General features: G+C 46.8%; 1 protein-coding gene across 3 annotated transcripts in view; it reads right to left on the bottom strand.

Annotated features, from left to right (window-relative positions):
• The window catches only part of LRRK1 (leucine rich repeat kinase 1), a 147,578-nt gene that overhangs the window by 76,951 nt on the left and 55,835 nt on the right, over nucleotides 1–14,792 (bottom strand). For all 3 annotated transcript variants that reach the window (XM_073568825.1, XM_073568823.1, XM_073568824.1), the window contains one exon: nucleotides 2,324–2,469. In XM_073568825.1, coding sequence (XP_073424926.1) covers nucleotides 2,324–2,469 — 146 coding nt within the window. The remainder of the gene's footprint in view (nucleotides 1–2,323; nucleotides 2,470–14,792) is intronic.

Here is a 14,792-nt window from a genome sequence, read left to right as displayed (position 1 = left end):
GCAGTTCACACATGGCTGCAATTTTTAATGCAGATTCTGCACCAAAAGCCATAATGCCTTACAATACAATGCAGACAATAGGGTTTATAGGATCGCATTCTAATAGTGTACATTTTATGGAAAGCTGCACCCTTGCAGTGAATTCTACGTTATTCTACAGGGTGTAATGTGCCCTTTATTTCCTGTAAATATCAGATATACATACATACAAACATACACACACATTAAGGGGCTGCAGTTATCTGACACAGCAGATCCCTTTGTGCAGATATACTGTCACAATAGGGATATTGATGGCGCCGATAATGGACACCAGGGGCTATTATTTCTGCTAATAATAAGGTCCATTATTACTGCCGGCGGGTCTCCATTTTGGCTCTTTGTAACAGACACACATTGCTACGACCTGGGGAAATTTTACACCATTGTGATGAAAAGGCAAATATTCACTGCAGTAAATGTGAACTGATGGTTACCATTAAGGAAGTGAACTGACCGCACTGCCTGGGACTTTCCTTATTTCAGTGTAAAATTTCAGTTTTGACAGCCTCACTTGTATTTTATGTATTAGCTCCTTTATCGGAGGCCTCACAGAACTTTGTATATAAAAGATTCATTAAGAAAAAAAAACAAAAAACAAAAAAAACAACAAAGGATGCGCTGATTTTCTAATTTCCCAGACTTAAAGATTTCGGATACGCCTCCGAATAATTCTCTTTTCTGTGTTTTTAAAATCAGCGATAAGGTTCCCGAGACATGGGCCTTTTTATTTAGTCCTAATTTTTATGGCCTTTTCCAAGAGGAGTTGGCAGCTTTTTTGATAAAGAACACAGTGTGGGTGTTCGAAACGCGTAATAGAGACAATCATGTGAACTCGGTCTTACTTTTCACTCAATAAATGGATCTTATAGTAGCTGGAATTTTTTTCTTTCTTCTGGAGTAACTACACGCTGGATGACGTCATTCCTTGCTCCCACACACCACAGGCTGTTTTCAAGTGAGCTGGTAAGACCCTTTTTTTTCCCCTCTGGGGAGTGTCTTTAGGCCAATTTGCATAATTACATGCGAGCACCACCCCCTTGGTAAAGAACATAAAACATTGCAGTAAATAAAAAGGCCCATATTACTGGAACCAAATGGAAAAAAAAAAAAAAAAGAATAGTCACTGGAGCAGTGGGAATAAAATAAGAGGAAACACTGGACACTTGACTTAGGGACAGGCAGGGATGTGGAGTCGGTAAGCCAAACCTCCGACTCCTCAATTTCCACCAAAATGGGTTCCGATTCAGACTCCACAGAGTCGGTAAGCCATACCTCTGACATTTCCATGACACCGACTCCACAGCCCTGGGGACAGGTCCTATGTGAAGCCCAACTAACCAGGCAGGTCAAAGTCTATAAGCGATTACCTACATAAAAGGCAAAATGAAATGGTCAGCTCACACGGACCATGTTCAATCACTATACACGGTGTCGCCAGCACTTCCCCTGTTTACATGGAGCAATGTGCTGTCGACCATGTTGATTTTTATGCCGACATACTGTCTAATCAGCTGATAAACAGGCAATTTGCTCATTCTTGTTCCAATTGGCGGCATGTCTACATGGGCTGATGAACGCTTGTTCACATTTTAACAGGTCCAGTCGCTTTTCCTCTTGCATTTCACCGTAGGGATACATCAGCAGCGAGTTCTGACAGAAGCCACTATAATCTGCCATGGCATAGGCATAAGCGACATACGTCAGCCATTCCCTCTCAATGTTACAAAAAAAAAAAAATTACAGTGTCCCCTTGCGGACTATGCTCTCTTTTACAGTGGAAATTGTATGCAAATCATATGGCCCAGGATGTGCCAAAAAGACTATTTTAGCATAAAGTGGGAGTCTGGGGAGTTTTCAGACCCAAACAGAAAAAAAAACAACCAACCCAAATGCTGAGCGACGCGTCAGTCAGTGCCAAGGCGCAGTTACACCTGCTGCTCTCTATACCCAGAGCGGTGACTGAAGCCACCTCCTATGACTGGAAGCTGCACACTGCTGGGGGTAATAAAGTTAATTTCCTCCCGGCACCGGTGCTCTCAGTGCCGGCGCCGCACAGTGTCTGAACGCCATTAGGCTGCAGACTAACCCTATATCTATAGGTTAATAGCATTATTTTACATGACAGGTTCCCTTTAACTGATGATCTATGTACAGTGTCTAATGTGAGAAACATTGGCAGATGATCAGGTTTTGGGGGCTGTGAACACTATTTTAGCCACAGCATCCATGTCCAGATTACAGATTACAGTACAATGCTAAGCCGTAAAATAGGAAAACTTACCGATGCCACCTGGTTGTTGTTCACAGAGGGGTCGCTATGGCTTCTCTTCCTCAGAAGTTTTTTGCTCAGTTCAGGGTTGTCCATCAATATGTACGAACAGAAACCAGCTCCGTTCTGAAGTAAGAACTCTGCAATGTCTTCATGGCCTGGACAGTCACCAAAATAAGAAAACGATTACTGACCAGTCTTCCTTCACACCGGCGTGCAGAGTCAAAAAGGGAAGAGTCATTTCTTCCCACAGAGGAGCATTAGCAACAGACCTGCAGGAAGCGGGCGCTGCACGGCTCCTCATATACTTCCTCTGCCGATGAATAATACAGGTGCAAAGTGCAGACAGAAATGTCTACCATCATCTCGTATAAATCTGCACAGTCCAGAGATCAATATAAAGCCATCCATCTTTTCATGGATAGAAATACCCTATATAAACTGTGTTCCAAATTATTATGCAAAAGAGTTTAGGAGTGATAAGGTTAGAATTTTTTTGTCATTTAAACTCATTGATGGTGATGTGTGCCAGGGCTCTTTATATCACTGAAAGCAATTGCAGATACCTGTGCAAATTAGTTTGGCAGGTGTGTCCAAATAAAGGCAAGACTACTTAAGAAGGCTGTTCCACATTATTAAGCAGCCTACATTTTTTGCCAAAATGGGAAAGAAAAAGGATGTGTCTGCTTCTGAGAAGCAACAAATTGTGGAGTATCTAGGTCAAGGCATGACTACAATCAACATTGCCAAGACACTTCATCGAATCATCGCACAATCAAGAAGTACGTAGCTGATTCCCAGCACACACGTGTGCGTGCTGATAAGGAAAAATTGAGGACTCTTTCCAACAGGTAATTGCGTCAGGTTAAAAGAGCAGCTGCAAAAATGCCTTGTCATAGCAGCAGACAAGTTTTTGAAGCTGCTGGTGCCTCCAACGTCCCCCGAACAACAAGATGCAGGGTCCTTCAGAGGTTTGCAGCTGTGCGTAAGCCATCCTGTCGACCACCTCTATCCACTGCACACAAGCAGAAACAGCTCAGTGGGCCAAACGATACATGAAGACTGACTTCCAAACTGTTTTGTTCACCGATGAGTGCCGTGCAACGCTCGGTGGTCCAGATGGATGGAGTGGAGGATGGCTGGTTAATGGACACCCCATGAAAACACGGCTAAGGCGCCAACAAGGAGGAGGTGGAGTAATGTTTTGGGCTGGAATCATGGGGAGAGAGATTGTCGGCCCCTTTAGGATCCCTGAAGGGGTAAAGATGAACTCCATAATCTATGTGGAGTTTCTAAAACAGCAATTCCTGCCATGGTTCAAGAGGAAGAACTGTGCTTTCCGCAGCAAGATCATTTTCATGCATGATAATGCACCGTCTCATGGTGCAAATAACACATCTGCATCTCTGGCTGCTATGGGCATAAAAGAGGACAAACTTATGGTGTGGCCACCATCTTCCCCTGACCTCAACCCCATTGAGAACCTCTGGAGCATCATCAAAAGGAGTGTCTATGATGGCGGGAGGCAGGTCACATCTAAGCAACAGCTCTGGGAGGGTATTCTGTCCACATGCAAAACAATTGAAGCACAAACCATCCAAAAACTGACAAATTCAATGGACGAGAGAGTTCAGAAGCTTCTTTCGAACAAGGGGTCCTATGTGCAAATGTAACATCACCTAGAATAAAGTTTTGACTTGAAAACTGTTTGATTTCATTTTGTAATAAGCTGATAATGCTTATCATTTCACAATTCACCATTTTTTTGTTCAAAATAAAAAGGTTGAAAACTCTGCTGTGCATAATAATTTGGAACAGGCATTTTGAGTGTTTCTTATTTTTAAAAATATACTGTTTTCATAGGCAGTTTGCTCAAAAACATTGCAATTATACTAGAATATTAGATGACTGGAAAATAACAATGACTGCAATTCACATAGGTAATTTAGAGAAAATATGAGGAAATATTTTTTGCATAATAATTTGGAACACAGTGTAAATTCTACAATGGGCACTAAATACATGTAAAGCACCATGGAATAAATGGCATAATAATAATAATGATTTTGGGAGAAACCCCCATCTGGTGGACCACTCCGTAATGTCCGATTCTCTTTATATATGTAATCTCTGAAATAAGTGCTGCAAAATTTAGCGGCATATTATTATTATTATAGTATCCTAAATATTAAACCAGACCTATAGGTGGGCATGTAACAAGGCTTTTGAACAATGTTTTTTGAGTAAAAAAGTAGTACATTATTTTACCATTACACCATTTTGTGATTTTGTCTGATTTAACAAAACTTTCAGCACTTTAACCCCTTAACGGCCGCCGATACGCCTTTTAACGGTGCTGAGAAATAAGTGTAAAGCGCGCACCAGGGGTAGCTGAGACCCCGGAGAACATGATTCGGGTCGGTTTTTACCGTCCCGTCACATGATCGCCATTACTCACTGAATAACTGCGATCACAAAAAAAAAAGTCTGACTTTCCATTCATTGCTCTCTCCTCTGATATGATCTAGCATACTAGAGGAGAGAGAAATGGGGTCCCCCAAGCCCTCCTGGTACCTCTGCCATCCCTGCATCCTCCTGCTCCGTCCCCCGGCCCTCCACGTCATCTTCCTAGAAGAAAATAGCAGGCGCATGCGCAGTGCGCCCGCCGAGATCTGCTGGCCAATACCCGGCAACAATAGGAGCTTTTTCCTATTGGTTCATTTTGATCACTGTGATAGACCCTATCACAGTGATCAAAATAAAAAAATAGTAAATCAAACCCCCCTTTATCACCCCCTTAGTTAGATAAAATAATAAACTAAAATATCATTTTTTCCATTCTTTGCAGTAGGGTTAGGGTTGGGGTTGAGGTTAGCGCTGTGGTTAGGATTAGGGTTGGTAATACAGTTCAGGTTGGGTATAGGGCTGTGTTAGGGTTGGAGTTAGAATTTGGGGGTTTCCACTGTTTAAGTACATCAGGGGGTCTCCAAATGCAACACGGTGCCCGCCATTGATTCCAGCCAATTTTGTATTCAAGAAGTCAAACGGTGCTCCCTTCCTTCTGAGCCCTGCAATGCGCCCAAACAGAGGATTTTCCCCACATATGGGGAATCTGTGTTTGGGTTTAAAGTAAACTTTTTGTGAAAAAGTTTAATGTTAATTTTTTCCTTCCACATTGCTTTAGTTCTCGTGAAGCACTTGAAAGGTTAATAAACTTCTTGAATGTGGTTTTGAGCACCTTGAGGGGTGCAGTTTTTAGAATGGTGTCACTTTTGGGTATTTTCTGTCATATTGACCCCCCCAAAGTCACTTCAAATGTGAGGTGGTCCCTAAAAAAATGGTTTGTAAATTTTATTGGAAAAATCAGAAATTGCTGGTCAAATTTTAACTCATAACTTCCTAACAAAAAAAAGATGGATTTTTGGTTCTTACCGTAAAATCTCTTTCTTGGAGCCTTCATTGGGGGACACAGATTACCATGGGTGTATGCTGCTGCTGCTAGGAGGCTGACACTATGCAAAAAACAAGAGAATTGACTCCTCCCCGGCAGTATACACCCACCGACAGATACCAAGTACCTCAGTTGGTGAGAAAGCAGTAGGAGAAGCCACGGAACAATAAACACATGTACCAACCCAACAAGGGACTCAAGGACCCAACACGGTACAACTTAAACAGGGAGGGTGCTGTGTCCCCCAATGAAGGCTCCAAGAAAGAGATTTTACGGTAAGAACCAAAAATCCATCTTTCTTTATCGCCTTATTGGGGGACACAGATTACCATGGGACGTTCCAAAGCAGTCCCAAGGGCGGGAACAGCAATAAGGAACGAAAGAACAGGAAGGGCTTAGGTCGGCCGATGCGCCACCGCCGCCTGTAGGACCTTCCTACCAACGACTGCATCAGACGAGGCCTGGGTATGAACCCTGTAGAACCTCGCAAACGTATGCAAAGACGACCAGGTCGCGGCCCTGCAAATTTGCAGAGCCGAAGCCGTGTGTTGAACGGCCCACGAAGCTGCCACCGCCCGGGTGGAGTGAGCCCTCACTCCCGGAGGCGGCCGTTTTTCCTGAAGACGGTATGCTTCCAGAATAGTAGAACGAATCCAGCAAGCGATCGTGGATTTGGATGCCGGAAGCCCTTTCCGGTGACCTTCAGAGATGACCAGCAATGAATCGGATTGACGAAAAGAAGCAGTCCTAGCGAGATAAACACGCAAGGCTCTAACAACGTCGAGTTTGTGGAGTGACTTCTCAAGGGGTGAGAAGGAGCAGGACAAAATGATGGAAGAACTATATCCTCGTTGATGTGGAAGGAGGATACCACCTTTGGGAGAAGAGAAGGAACGGGCCTGAGGACGACTATATCCTGATGGAGGACCAGATAAGGAGAACGACATGACAGGGCCGCTAATTCAGAGACTCTTCTGATGGATGTTATGGCCATCAGAAAGGTTACCTTCCATGACAGAAAAGACAAAGGAATGTCCTGGATGGGCTCAAACAGTGGTTTTTTGGAGAGCGCTAAGAACGAGATTGAGATCCCACGGTTCTATCTGTGAATGATGAGGAGGAGCCACATGAGCGACTCCTTGGAGGAATGTCTTCACCTGCGGTAAGGAAGCGAGCTCCCTTTGAAAAAGGATAGACAAAGCGGAAACCTGGCCCTTGAGGGTACTGAGAGACAGACTCGAATCTAAGCCAGACTGGAGAAAACCCAGTATGGACGGAATGGAAAAGGACATTGGAAAGACTCTTATCATCGCACCAACGGAAAAAGGCCTTCCAATGCCTATGGTAGATACGGGAAGAGGCTGGTTTCCTGGCTTTAATCATCGTCTGAATCACCTGGTTTGAAAAACCTGAATCTCTTAAGATTGCGGTCTCAACAGTCATGCCGTTAAATTCAGAGACCGAGAATTCTCGTGGTAAAGGGGGGCCTTGCGAGAGAAGATCCGGACGGTCTGGAAGCCTCCAGGAGACGTCCGCGAGCATGTTCACCAGTTCCGCATACCAAGGCCTCCTTGGCCAGTCTGGAGCCACAAGAATCACTGGCACGCCTTCCGATTTTATCTTCTTGACCACTCTTGGGATCAAGGCAAGAGGTGGAAACAGATAAGGGAGTTGGAACTGGGACCACGGAATTACTAGGGCGTCGCAAGCGACGGCTAGAGGGTCCCTGGACCTGGCTACGAAACACGGAAACATGTGGTTCATCCGAGATGCCATGAGGTCGACATCCGGATAACCCCAGCGCTGGCATATCTGATCGAAGACCGTGGACTGGAGAGACCATTCGCCTGACGCTAGGCCTTGACGACTCAGAAAGTCGGCTGCCCAGTTTTCCACCCCTGGAATGTGAACAGCGGAGATTGCTGGAACGTACCGTTCTGCCCAGCGCAGTATCTTGGCCACTTCTGACATCACTTGGTTGCTGCGCGTGCCGCCCTGATGGTTTATGTACGCCACAGCCGTGGCATTGTCCGACTGAAAGCGGACCGGCTTGCCGACGAGAAGAGGTTGCCAGCGAAGAAGGGCAAGGAAGATTGCTCTGATTTCGAGACAATTGATAGGGAGCAGGGCTTCCTGTGGATTCCAGCGTCCTTGTGCCGTTCTCTGATGGAAAAACCGCTCCCCAACTTAGAAAGGCTGGCATCGGTGGTAATGACTTGCCACTGGAGCGGGAGGAAGGACCTCCCCTGAAGGACTGACGTAGGCATTGCCCACCAAGTGAGGGAATGCCTCACTCTGAGAGGGAGGAGAATGGGGCGGTCTAAGGACAACGTCATCTTGTCCCAAGCTGAGAGGAGGGACAGCTGAAGGGGGCGAAGATGAAACTGTGCAAAAGGCACTGCCTCCATGGAAGCCACCATCTTCCCCAGAACTTTCATGCCGAGCCGAAGGGGAATAGGCTTCGGCCGTTTGAGGGCTTGAATTTCTTTGGACAGAGACGCAAATTTTTCCCCTCAGAAGAAACACCCGGGCCAGATTCGTGTCGAGTTCCATGCCTAGGAAGGTCAGACGCCGAGTGGGTCTGAGAATGGACTTTTCCTTGTTGACTAACCATCCGAGGCGGCCGAGGGCATCCAGGGTTATGTGAAGACTCAGGAGACAGTCTTGACGGGATGAGCCTTTGATCAAGAGATCTTCCAGATAAGGGATGATGAGAATCCCCCTGGATCGAAGGATGGCCATGACCGTCGCCATCACCTTCGTGAAAACACGGGGAGCAGAGGCTAGCCCGAAGGGAAGAGCCGTGAATTGATAGTGATTTTCCTGAATCGCAAAACGAAGATATTTCTGATGTTGCAAACAAACCGGGATGTGAAGATAAGCATGCCGTATGTCCACAGAGCAGAGGAATTCTCCGGGTTCCATTGAGGCTATCACTGATCGAAGAGACTCCATTTTGAAGTGGAGAATCTTCACATGGCGAGTGAGCAACTTCAGGTCCAGGATTGGTCGAAGGGTCCCGTCTTTTTTCGGGACCACGAAAAGATTTGAGTAGAACTCTGAAAAACCGTTCATCTGAGGGAACGGGAACAATCACTCTGGCGGAAAGAAGGGAGGAGATGGCTTGAAAGAATCCTGGAATTTGGGACCGTTGTCTTGGAGGTCGAGACAGGAAAAAACATCTGTTTGGCTGGGAAGCAAATTCGATCTTGTATCCGGATGCGATGATTTCCCTGACCCAAGCATCGTCAACAACAGCCAAGCGTCCGCGAAAAAGGAAAGTCTGCCTCCCACCCTGGAAAAACTTCCAGGTGGGGGTGACCCGTCACTTGGAGGAGAACCTACCGGAACGGGCACCTGAAGACCTGGAGTATTGTCCTCTAGATCTCCAGCGGGGAGCAGGTTTGTAAGATGGTATTTTTTTTTTTTTTTCCTTCTTCTTCTGCTCTCGCTCCGTAGAGCCGGAAGGCCGATCTTGCTGGGTAGATTTTTCTGTGGACGAGAAGGCACGAAAGGGCCTAACGGCCGGAAACCCTTTTTGACCGAGACCGAGGGAGAGAAGTGCTCTTACCACCAGTGGCATCCGAAATTATTTGATCTAGCTTGGCTCCAAAGAGCCGAGAACCATGGAAAGGCAGATTGGTAAGCGACTTTTTAGAGGTGGTATCTGCATTCCATGACTTTAGCCAAAGGACTCGGCGTACAGCTACTATGTTGCTGTTAGCCCTTGCTACGCACCCAGCCGCATCCAAGGAGGCGGCTAAGAGGTATTTACCGGCATGAATAATTTGATCTGCTAGATCTGCCAGCTCGTCCTGGGGAGCTGCCGCTAAGATGCCTCTGCGAAGAAATTTTTGCCCAAGCTGAAATGACTTTTGCTACCCAGGCGGAAGTGAAAATAGGATCCACTTCGGGGTCTTTGGTCCATTTTGTGAGCAGATCCACATCAAAGGGATACAGGACATCTAAGTACCTGCGGCCTGAAAAGCGTTGTTCAGGGTGCTCCCAATGTTTGGTTAGAGTAGTATCGAACTCCTTATGGCTTGGAAAGGTTCGGAACAGAACATTCCTGAGAAGGAGGCTTGTCCTGCGTAATTTCCAAAGTTTGGAAGATGGCAGAAAGAGGACTATCGACCATATTCCGCGTTTTAGATCTGTTATCTGCTTCTGAACTAGATCCCGATTGGGGATCGTCGTCAGACCTAGGGTCGTCCTCTGACGACGGAGAAGGACACCTGGGAGAAGCCGACGGGCCTAGCGAACTGGAAGACGAGCCCGACAGAACACGCTTCCTAGAAATCCTACTCGGCCTGTCCTTCTGAAGGTCGAGGTCAGGTGCGGACGACCCACCCTGAGAGATGGTCGGTGCACAAGTGGCGGTAGATAACTGAGGCAAACGTTCTAAGACCTGGACCAGGGACTTAGAGACTTTAGTCAGATCGGAGACCGACTGCGACATTGCAACGGCCCACTCTGGGAGGTGGGAAGTACCCTCATCCCGGGAATCGGTGTGCTCCTGAGAGGCCGACATAACTGAAGGACTGCAGGACGGCATGAAGCCCACTTCTTGTTACAGCGTGCACAGGCGTAATGGGTAACGGTGGGCTTGAAAGACAGAGCCGTTGCAGGGTTGAACATAGGAAAGATACGCCTTATGGCTGCACTACACAGAAAACTACTGCAGAGGGGAGCCAATTTGCCATTAAGCGCCGAGCCTACCGAGAATCTGACGAGCAGCTGGACCCTGACGTGTCCCCCAAGCAGCGCAGGAAGCAGAGAAAATTGCAGGAGGGAACTGGCTGTGAGTCCGGAGGGCGGGATTTGGCGCCCGGAGGAGATTGGCAATAGCAGAGGGGGGGGCGCGGTAAAAGGGAGAGTGACATCCCCTAAAAAGAAAGACAAGCTGTGATAGGGTGGAAAGGGCGCGAGAAAAACGTGCGCTCAGAGAAGAAAGCGCGCCCAGTGTAACAGGGAGTGCGCTCAGAGCGGGGAAAGAGAAAGCGCGGCTGAAAGAGAAAGTGAAAGCGGTCTCTCTCCCCGCCTGAGCTTTTACACTGACACCCGCGGCGCCGCTAATTAAGGTGAGCCTGCGCTACCCTGCTATATAAGAAAGAGCCCCCTGAGCCCAGGAAGACCCCCGCGTTATGTGCCTCTGTATTAACCGGGAGCGCGGCTGATATGAGAGACGCGCGGCTAGTAGGGGCGGGAGATTCAAATGCAGACTGATCTCCACTCTTGCTTCCTGAGACATGCGGGGCTAAGGGATCGTTCAGGATCTTACCTAACGTCCCTGAAGAGGAGGGCCACAGGGGCATGAGTAGGGAACAGGCCGCTGGGAGAGGTCCTCTTACCCGTGTCACGTAGAAGACGGCGTCCTTTTGTTGGGAGCGATGGCGACCACCGTCTTCCTCTCAGCCCTGTCCTGGGATAGGGATGAGGAGTTGTTTTGGCAAGGACCGGCCACCTGTCGTCCGCCCATAGCACCGAATGGTGATATGGAAAAAGTCCTGCCTGCGGTACTGAGAGTTGCGATGTGGTCAACACCACACTGCTCGCTCAGCCGCATGATATGGGAAAGCAGGGTGAACATTGACCCCCTGTTTCCCGGTGTAGAATCTGGAAAATAAATGGGAAAAGATTAATACACACACACACACAAAACCTAAAAGAAAATGGTTAGATGCGGATCTGGGGAGATCCCGGTCCGCCTCCTACAGACACTAAGCACAAACTGAGGTACTTGGTATCTGTCGGTGGGTGTATACTGCCGGGGAGGAGTCAATTCTCTTGTTTTTTGCATAGTGTCAGCCTCCTAGCAGCAGCAGCATACACCCATGGTAATCTGTGTCCCCCAATAAGGCGATAAAGAAAAATATTTTCCAAAATTGTGCTGATGTAAAGTTGACATGCGGAGAAAGTTATTTATTAACAATTTTGTGTGACACAACTCTCTGATTTAAGGGCACAAAAATGAAAAGTTTGAAAATTGCAAAAAATTTTTAAAAAAATAAACGCAAGTCTTATCAAAGAAATTTTACCACTAACATGAAGTAAAATAAGTCACGAAAAAAAACAATCTCAGAATCCGTGGAATCGGTTGTAACGTTTCAGAGCTATAATCTCAAAGTGACAGTGGTCAGAATTGTAAAAATTGGTATGGCCATTAAGGCCAAAATTGTTTCGGTCACGGGGTTTAAAAACAGTGTGTGTGGTCAGCGATGCAAAGAAGGTTTCAGCCAGATTTACGATTAGAGATTATGACTTACTAGCTGAAGAGCCCGGCACTGCCCGGGCATAGTAACTAACTGTGGTTAGTTATAACAAATTATAATTATCCTCCATCCCATAGTCCCGTGCCCATATACCCATCATACATATCCACGATCCCATAGGCCCGTGTGCCCATATACCCATCATACATATCCTCCATCCCATAGTCGAGTGCCCATATACCCATCACACATCCTCCATCCCATAGTCCCGTGCCCATATACCCATCATACATATCCACGATCCCATAGGCCCGTGCCCATATACCCATCATACATATCCTCCATCCCATAGTCGAGTGCCCATATACCCATCACACATCCTCCATCCCATAGTCCCATGCCCATATACCCATTATACATATTCGCCATCCCAGAGTCGAGTGCCCATATACCCATCACACATCCTTCATCTCATAGTCCCATGCCCATATACCCATCATACATATCCTCCATCCCATAGTCCAGTGCCCATATACCCGTCATACATATCCTCCATCCCATAGTCCAGTGCCCATATACCCATCACACATCCTCCATACCATAGTCAACCATTATGACATAATGAGCAGCGGGGCTTGCAACCTATGATGACATCAGCGTCGCCATGGCAACCATTATGACATCATAATGCGGGGCGGGGCTTGATACACACACACTTTTTCTCCATTATGTCGCCTCACAACATAGCTTAGGACACTCTCGGGGTCCAGACGTGTTACTGTGCCAAATTTTGTGGCTGTAGCTGCGACGGTGCGGATGCCAATCACGGACATACACACACACATACATACATACATACATACATACATACACGTACACACATTGAGCTTTATATATTAGATGAAAAATTGCAAACACACTCCAGTATAGGGATTGCATTACACTACAGTAATGTTTCTGAACAGAAGAGTAATACCTTAATGCGCCAAATGTATTAATACAGACCAGTCTCCAATCTCCCCTTCATCTCTAAACTCTTGGAGCGACTGGTTTACTCCTGCCTTACCCGTTACCTCTCCACTCACTTCCTCCTAGACCCATCACACTCTGGTTTCCGCCCCCTACATTCGACAAACTGCACTCATCAAAGTGAGCAACGACCTTCTGACAGCTAAATGTAACGGAGACCACTCTCTGCTCATTCTTCTCGACCTTTCTGCAGCCTTCGACACTGTTGACCACCATCTCCTACTCTCTAGGCTCCAGTCACTAGGCATTAAGGACACTGCTCTCTCCTGGTTCTCTTCCTATCTTTCTGACCGCCCCTTCAGCGTCTTGTTCTCTGGCTCCACTTCCTCCACTTCATCTCCTCTTCCTCTCTCACTGTTGGGGTACCTCAAGGCTCAATCCTTGGCCCCCTTCTCTTCTCCCTCTACACGGTCCCATTTGGACTGACCATCCGCAAATTTGGCTCTCAGCACCATCTTTATGCTAAGGACACACAACTATACACATCATCCCCTGACCTTACCCCCGCTGTACTACAGAACGCCAGTAACTGTCTGTCCGCAGTCTCCAACATCATGTCCGCTCTCTATCTGAAACTCAACCTTTCCAAAACTGAACTTCTACTCCTGCCGTCTACCAACCTCCCTAAATCTGACATTTCCCTCTCCGTGGGTGGCACCATAATAACACCCTGGCAGCAGGCGCGCTATCTGGGTGTTATGTATGTTTGACACCAATCCCTCCTTCAACTCCCATATACAATCTCTTGCCCGCTCTTGCTGCTTACACCTAAAGAACATCTTTAGAATCCGCCCTTCTCTCACCTTGGAAACAAAAACGCTTACTGTCACCCTGATCCGCTCTCGCCTGGACTACTGCAACGCTCTGTTAATTGGACTCCCCATCACTTGACTTTCCCCTCTCCAGTCCATCCTTAATGCAGCAGCCAGGATCATCCATCTGGCTAATCGGTACGCGGACGCGTCCACTCTTCGCCAGTCATTACACTGGCTGCCCATTCATTATAGGATCCAATTCAAAGTACTTTTTCTCACCCACAAAGCTCTCCACGGTGCGGCACCCCATTACATCTCCTCCCTCATTTCTGTCTATCGGCCTAACCGACCGCTGCGCTCTGCAAATGACTTTCGACTAACGTAGACTTCTCCTGCGTTGCGCCAGTCCTCTGGAATGCTCTACCTCAAAAAATTAGAAACCAGCCACAACTTGCAGTTTTAGGCGCTCCCTCAAAACACATTTGTTCAGAGCAGCCTATCATGTTCCCTAATCAGTCATTTTATGAGTAAGTGTGCGTGAGTAGCCCATTCACTATCTCCATCTATTCCTTACTCCCTCAAGATGGCTGGACCATCATTGTAAATACATCACTGTAAATACACACCTGTACTTTGTATCTCTCCGACCTCATTGTAGATTGTAAGCTCTCATGAGCAGGGTCGTCTTATTTTGCTTTAATCATTGTATTATGTTGTGTTTGAAACTGTTAAATTGTAAAGCGCTGTGGAATATGTTGGCGCTATATAAAGATTATTATTATTATTATACAGGGCAGAATGCTGATAAATTTGGGGCAAATAATGACTACACAGTCACAGGAAAAAATGACTTTATAGGGAATATGAAAATGAGGATGAGTGACCTCATGGAGATCAACATCCAACACTGCGGAGACACCATCACATGTTTCTCAACGCAGTGATGCTAGAGCAATGCCCCCATCCCTTATGGGAAATATGCAAAAACATGTAAATCAACAGCCGCGGAGACACCATCACGTTTCTCAACGCAA

This window comes from Dendrobates tinctorius, unplaced genomic scaffold (assembly GCF_039654945.1).
Source record: "Dendrobates tinctorius isolate UK_male_01 unplaced genomic scaffold, ASM3965494v1 ptg000022l, whole genome shotgun sequence".
In the NCBI taxonomy this organism is placed as follows: domain Eukaryota; kingdom Metazoa; phylum Chordata; class Amphibia; order Anura; family Dendrobatidae; genus Dendrobates; species Dendrobates tinctorius.
Note: the sequence above shows the minus strand (reverse complement) of the source record. Positions and strands in the feature narration are given on the sequence as shown.